This window comes from Gallus gallus, chromosome W (assembly GCF_016699485.2).
Source record: "Gallus gallus isolate bGalGal1 chromosome W, bGalGal1.mat.broiler.GRCg7b, whole genome shotgun sequence".
Taxonomy (NCBI): Eukaryota; Metazoa; Chordata; class Aves; order Galliformes; family Phasianidae; genus Gallus; species Gallus gallus.
In genome coordinates this window covers 4,920,645-4,927,885 of record NC_052571.1, presented here as the reverse complement: position 1 = coordinate 4,927,885, position 7,241 = coordinate 4,920,645, and the positions used below count along the sequence as shown (strand labels likewise).

The 7,241-nt window shown below is 41.4% G+C and overlaps 1 protein-coding gene across 7 annotated transcripts in view; it reads left to right on the top strand.

The window, feature by feature from the left end:
- The first annotated feature begins 756 nt into the window (after positions 1–756).
- The window catches only part of LOC426615 (mesoderm induction early response protein 3-like), a 152,043-nt gene continuing 145,558 nt past the window's right edge, over positions 757–7,241 (top strand). For 3 of the 7 annotated variants that reach the window (XM_040655239.2, XM_040655237.2, XM_015300440.3), the window contains exons 1-3: positions 785–1,231; positions 1,545–1,569; positions 3,736–3,881. In XM_040655239.2, coding sequence (XP_040511173.1) covers positions 1,118–1,231; positions 1,545–1,569; positions 3,736–3,881 — 285 coding nt within the window. In that variant the 5' untranslated portion in view covers positions 785–1,117. Of the gene's footprint in view, positions 1,570–3,735; positions 3,882–7,241 lie in introns of all 7 variants that reach the window. The other 4 variants (XM_015300439.3, XM_015300438.3, XM_040655238.2 and 1 more) reach the window with 3 other exon arrangements.

Sequence of the window (7,241 nt, the reverse complement as noted above, 5' to 3'; positions counted from 1 at the left end):
ATCAAAGAAGCCAGGGCCTCTACACAAGGTTGGATTGCCTCGCTCTGTTGATAGGTTGTGATGCAACAGGCAGGCATCAAGATACTCCCCTCTATCCTCCTTTCAAGCTTATCTCTATGCAAGGACGAGCAGATGTCCAGAAACAATGATCTAGTATTGAGTGACCAAGTGTGAGAAGTTAATTAATTAGCAATATATGCTTAGCTAGCAACAATTTATGTTTAGTTGAGCGTCGGGAAGATTGTGAACCTGAAGTATTCAGCCAATGAGGAACCAGGGGAGAAAGTGATAAGTGTCGAGTGATAGGGCATAAAAGATGTAACACTGTTTTCTGTGTGCTCTCCTTGCTTGCAGGAGGCTTGCCATTGCAATTGCAAATAAAATCTGTTTTATCAGAGATACCGTCCTGATAAATTATTTGGATATTTCCAACAGTCCACGGAACTGGAGCATTAACTCTTTAAGTCCCAGTGCTCTACATGTTACAATGTGGAATACCAATAACAAAAAAATCATAAAACCATGAAAGAGCCTCAGCTCTTAGGCCTGTGCCGAGTGCCCCCTCCGCGCCGGGCAAATCCAGGACGGGCTAAGAACCCTCAGCAGCTAAGGTGCCGCCAGAGGTGGGGTCCCGGGATGACACCGGGGCCGCCGCCTCCTCCTCCATCCCACCCGTCCCGCCAGTTTCTCTGGTTCCTCCCCGGCCGGCTCCGACTCCGCGACTGCTATTGGTTTAGCGGCCTCATCCGGGTACTCATTGCTAGCGCTGTTGCTCAACCTGATTGTCCAAATATGGCGGAGGTGAGCGGGGAAATAGGGTTGGGGTGTCGGAGTTAGGGCGGTTTCTTGCAGGCACTCTGTCACCGACTGGCTTTCCACGTCCACGTGAGGCACTTCTAGGGTGGGCTAGCGGTGCGGGGGAGTAGCAGGGTGGCCGTCGGAGTCACCGGCGCCAGGTGTCTGCAGGACTAGGCCGCACAGCAAGCGCCGTGCAGCGCGGGTGTCGGGTTCGGAGGCTGCGGGTGGCCGACAGGGCCGCGGAAGGGAACGCGGCGGCTGTGCTGGGGTCCGATCTGGACCGGCTGCGCTGCTATTGCAGCGCCTGGTGGGCGGGAGAATGAGCAAGCCTTGGGCTGGGAGTGGAAAAGAGGCGGCGGCCAGTCGGTCTGCCTGTCTCTCGCTGCTTGCTGCTGCCATGTCCCGCTGGGAATGGAGGGTGAAGGAGCACTGGGTCAGTCTGATTGCGGCTCCTGGTTGGATTTTACTAAGGGAGGAGGAAAGCGGAGCGACAGAGAGTGGATGAGGGAAGGAGGAATAGTAGAGGGTAAGTGGGATGGCGGGGTAAGCAGAGTGAGAGATGGGGGCTAGAGGTAGTGCCAGCAGCCTGTGTGGGGAGAGAAGCAGAAAGAGAATGGTGGGAGGAGGAAGCTGTGGTGACAGAGGGGAGGGGATGTAAAATGGTGAATCCTACCTGCTGTGGGGTGAGGCACCTTGTTCCAGACTACAAGAACTCCACGCTTCACCTGGCTCTACTTTCCCCGCAGGCATCCTTTGGGAGTTCGAGTCCAGGTTTGTCATTGCCAGTTCTTGGCATCCTACCTGCATGCTGTGCTCTCTCCTATTCCTTTACACAGCTGTATTTTCTTGCTTTGTAGTTTTTCTAATGCTTCACGGTCACCTAACGTGTCACCTGCATGTGCTGTGGAGTTCTTCCCTTAGCTCCAGCCCCAATTAATAACTGGCTGCTTGGAGCACAAAATGAAAGCAAAGTTTTGTAGTACTTTTAAATCAGGAGAGAGGGACTTGCTTGATGCTGTTAACTACAGGCTTGTATGAATTTTTTACTTCTTGATAATATCAGAAAATGTTTTAAATCACAGTGATATACAACCATTAAGGCTTGAAGCTCTGTTAAGGTTCATTGGAATACTTCACACAAGTGAGCATGTTTAACATCAATAGGGCTACTTACGGATAAGTATTTTAGGAGTGCATTCACTTCTGTGTAACTGCTTTCTGTATTAACTGTTCTTTTTAACTGCTCTTACTAAATTCAATGAGCTCATATTACTCGAATATGGTTTTAAATTGGATATCGAGTGCCACTGAGTGTATCTTTTTATATGAGAGTTGCGTAGACCTTCCACTTGTTATTCAAAATGAATTAGAACAACAATTAGAAACAATAATATATATATATATATATATATATATATATACACACACTAGATTAAGACAGCTCACAGTTCTTGAAAAGCTGTGGGATCAGGATGTAACAGCAGAAAAATTCAATGTGTAATTATTGTAATTGAAGTAGTATTATCAACTATGCTGAGAGCTACATGAGACCATAATATTAATAGCATGTGAATAAAAAGCATTTTAAACCTGAATATTTCTGCATGGTATGGTATTATGAACTTGCTCGGTATTGTCTTAAGCAAGCTAAATGGACAAAGTTTAATTACTTGCATTTAAGGAATAAACACAACATAATCACTGAAAAATTAATTAGATGCTTTAAGATTCACAAGTGTTAACATATACTAGTGTTTCTGAAGGCTAGAAGTAGTATAATAAGGGAATACTGCTTTATTATTTTTTGTAAAAAGAGGATTGTAAATTTGTAGGATTTTTGTTGATGCTCAAAAAAAAAATCATGTGGAAATAACTTTTAATAAACCTTTTTGCTGCTGGTAAACTAAGGATTGCAGCAGAACAATAGTATGTAAGAACTAGAAGAGGAAACTAGAAGTTAAAGAAAAATATCCTAATTTGTTTACTTTCTTAAGGCTTTCAGGATCGAGAAAAATAAAAATTAAAGAACAAAGCAACCCCATATTTCAGTAATTTTCATTGTAGATCGCTGACTGTGGTGCAGAATATTTGCATCTTTAAAACTTTTTGAATCTAATGATAACCTTTCTAACGGTTGAAAAAGTGCACTTAAAATAGCAGTACTACTTAATGACTCGCAAGTATCCTCTTGAGTAGTGGAAAAAAGTGTCTATTGGACCATAAAGCTGTCATAATGACTTGTTAATTAGTGTGATTCTTTAGAAGCATTTAGTTATTTCCAGTATATTTTCCTCTATATTTTTTGAGGCTCTGCCATGTTTATTTTTTCATTCTAGATCAAATGCTGAGAGTTAAGCTAGTTTTAGTAAAACATCTCATCTGTGAGAGTAAACTAATCTGAAGTGAGTCTCACTGTTTATTTTGCTGTTAGGAAATTGATTCATAAACTTAAATTAATCATTTACCAGTAGAAAAAACTAGCTTAGTTACTGTATAAATCATTATAAATAGAATCAGAGACAATAAATCACAGTCTCTTGATTTGTGAAGTAAAGCTGGCATTCTTGCAGTATCAGAAATCTTGTGACATGTATGCCTTAATTATGATTTCAAGGATGCTTTGAACAATCTTTTAGCTAGAAAAACACTCATTTGAGATTGTACTTTCTGAAACTTTATTTGAGTAGTTTATGTAGTTCTTCCAAGTATTTACATTATGCTGCAAGAGAGAAAACTGTGCCTGTTACTTATAAATATGGAAAGGGAAGGCCAGCTAAAACAACTGAATTTGTCAGGTAGTTAGGAGTTTGTTCCAGTTATTCCATTGAGAGTTATGACCCTGTATGCAAAAGAATTCATGTAACCTTATTTTTTTTCTGATGTGACCTTATATGGTGGTGTAGAAAAAATGATTCAGATACGGGGCTTTTTTAATAGTTGGCTCCTTATCGTCTGAGGATCATGACTTTGACCCTTCTGCTGAAATGCTGGTTCATGATTATGATGATGAGCAAACTCTCGAAGAGGAGGAAATGATGGAAGATAACAAAAATTTCAGCTCTGAAATTGAAGATTTAGAAAAGGTAAGAGTGACTCATGATCTCCTAAATGTCTATGTGTGCTGTACCTCTTTTACTGAAAAGAACGTTCAACGGATTTAGTTTGTATTGTATAATATAGTTTCTTGCAAAATGTGTTTACAGCTTGTTTAAAGAAAATAAAATCAGATTTACTTAGGATATAGCAGTGTATTGTCACAGAAAGACTGAATTTAGCTTTTCAAATGTATTAGTGTAAAGTTCAGATTATTTTTTTTTCCATTTAATGCTTTTACTTTAGAGGTTAAATTACTGAAGCTGGTTTGAGAGTACAAGGGCTACTCCAAAAGTAATGCCTCCTATGTTATTATGTTGGCCTACAACATCAGAGGCAGATGTTGGTAGTATGATAGTAGAGGGTGAACCTTCCTGCCAGTATTCCATCACATTTTGTTGCTGTGTGATTGATGGCAGCAGAGGGGCAGTCTGACAAAATGGCATCTGACATGGAAGTGCATATGAAGCAAAGGGGTATCTAATTGAATTCTTCCATGTGGGGAAAAAATTGTACCCATTGATATTCATCGATGCTTGCTGAACATTTATGGAGACCAAACAGTGGATGTGAGCACAGTGAGGAGGTAGGTGGTGCAGTTCAGCAGTGGTGACAGCAATGTGAAAAACAAGCCATGTTCCAGGCAGCCATGGATATCTGTCACATTGCAAAATGAAGTGTCTCAATCAGCTCATCAGTGTGAATCAGCAAATTATGACCAGTGAACTGTACTGAACTAAATATCAGCTTCAGTGTGTTGGAAACGATGGTAGCAACATTAGAATATCACAAAAATTCGGGATAGATGAGTCCCACGAATGCTCACATAGAAACAGAAAGAACACTGTATACAGGTTTGTCAGGGCCTATTGAACCAATATGAGGCTGAAGGTGACAGTTTCCTGGATTGCATCAGTACTGGTGATGAGAAATGGTGTCACCACTATGAGCTGGAGTAAAGACAGCAGTCTATGCAGTCGTGACCTGTGAATTCCTCAAAGGTGAAAAAGATCAAGATGCAGCCCTCAGCTGGTAATGTGTGATGTGCACTTTACATAGGAAAGGGATCATCCTTTTGGATTTCCCCAAACCCAAACAAACCACTAACTCTGTTTTCTGTACCATGATGCTGACTAAGCTGAAGGCTCAAACTTCTAGAATCAGGCCAGAGAAGACAGCCTTTCTCTCTCAACATGATAGTGCCATGCCCCATAGCAATTTGAAGACTGTGAGCACATTTCCCATCAGTGGGTCCTACCACACCCACTGTATAGTCCAGATTTGGCACCTTCTGACTTCCTTCTGTTTGGACTGATTAAAAATGGATGCATGGGCAACGTTTTCCTAGCAACGATACTGTCATAGCAGCTGTGAAACAGTGGGTCACCTCTGCTGGTGCAGGTTTTTATGAGTGTAGCATGCAGGATCTTGTTTATTGCTGGTGAAAATACATAGCTAATGGTGGTGATTATGTTGAAAAATAGCCTTTTGTAGCTGAGAATTTGCTCTACCAAGTAGTGTTATTCTGCTCATTGTATCTGTTGTGGTTTCCATGGAAATAAATAGATGGCATTACTTTCAGAGTAACCTACGTTCATATGGATATGCATATGAGTATTTGCCTGTTCATGTAAAACATTCTCATTTCAAGCATACTCTTTTTCTCAGGCTTACATACAAAAGGCCTCTAAGCAGAAAGTAAGGCACGCACACAAAAAAGCATGTTTTCATTTGCAAGAAGCTTCTGTGTTTTAATGATGCATAATGTAGTAATTTAGTTAGGTGTTGCATTCATGCTTAACTATTAATTTGCAGCATTATTTTGGCAAAAATTTCACTGAAAGAATATAATTAAAGCACAAGTTTAAATAGATAAAAATTAAAGAAATGACACTTGCTGTCCTTAACTAAAAAAAATAATAATAATAAATGAGTACTTATGAAAATCCAAAATGTTTTTCAGGGTATTCTGTTCAAGAGTTACATTGGAAAAGGGTGATCTTGAGAAGATATATAACGAAACCCCACAGCTATTTTAGTTAGTTGTAAATGTAATTACATGCCACCTTAGACCCTGTTAATAATGTTCAAACTGAATCCAGAGCTTTATCTATCTATCCTATTTCATCCTCAGTTGAGAATTTTCTTCATTGTCTTCAAGACAGTGAACAGGAAACATATTATAGTGAAAAGCTACTGATATTGGATCCAATGCCATAACAACATTTTTTCCATAGTATCTACCAGACTGGTGAAAAGAACGATTTCCTAGTTCTTAGCTCATGTACATAGGTCTCTCTGAAAGGAACACCTCCTATTTATTTCCATGGGAATAGTTGCCAAGTCACTCTTGATGATATTGGAAGTCATGGTGGTCAAGCGAAGTCCTTGGTGAGTGAGGGGAAAAAGGCAATGTTGCACCCATTTTTAAGAAGGGTAGAAAGGATGATCCAGGGAACTACCGACCTGTTAGCCTCACCTCTATGCTGGGGAAGATCATGGAGCAGATCCTTCTGGAAGCTATTCTAAGGCACGTGGAAAACAGGGAGGTGATATGGGATAACCACCATGGCTTCACCAAGAGCAAGTCCTGCCTGACCAACCTTGTGGCCTTTTATGATGTTGTAACTGCATCAGTAGACAAGGGAAGAGCCACTGATGTCATCTGTCTGGGCTTCAGTAAGGCCTTTGACACAATATCCCACATCCTTCTCTCCAAATTGGAAGTATATGGATTTGATGAGTGGACTGTTTGATGGATGAGGAACTGGTTGCAAGATTGTACCCAGAGAGTGGTGGTCAATGGCTCAATGTCTGGATGGAGATCAGTGACAAGTGGTGTCCCTCAGGAGTAAGTAGTGGAACTAGTGGTCTTTAACATCTTCATCAATGACATTTACAGTGGGATTGAGTATACCCTCAGCAAGTTTGCTGATGACACCAAGCTGTGAGGTGCAGTCAACATACCAGAGGGTAGGGATTCCATTCAGAGGGACCTAGACAGGCTTGAGCAGTGGACCCAGAGAGAATCTCATGAGGTTTAATGAAGCCAAGTCTTGCACTTGGGTCAAGGCAGCATCCACTACCAATACAAGCTGGGGGATGAAAGGATAGAGCACAGCCCTGCCAAAAAAGACTTAGGATACTGGTGGGTGGCAAGCTGGACATGAGCCAAAAATGTGCCTTTGCAGCCCAGAAGGCCAACTGCATCCTGGGCTGCATCAAAAGAAGCATGATCAGCTGTTGGAGCATGTCCAGAGGGGGACTACAAAAATGATCCAAGGGATGGAGTGCCTTCCCTATGAGGGCAAGTTGAGAGAGCTGGGGCTGTTCAGCTTGGAGAAAAGAAG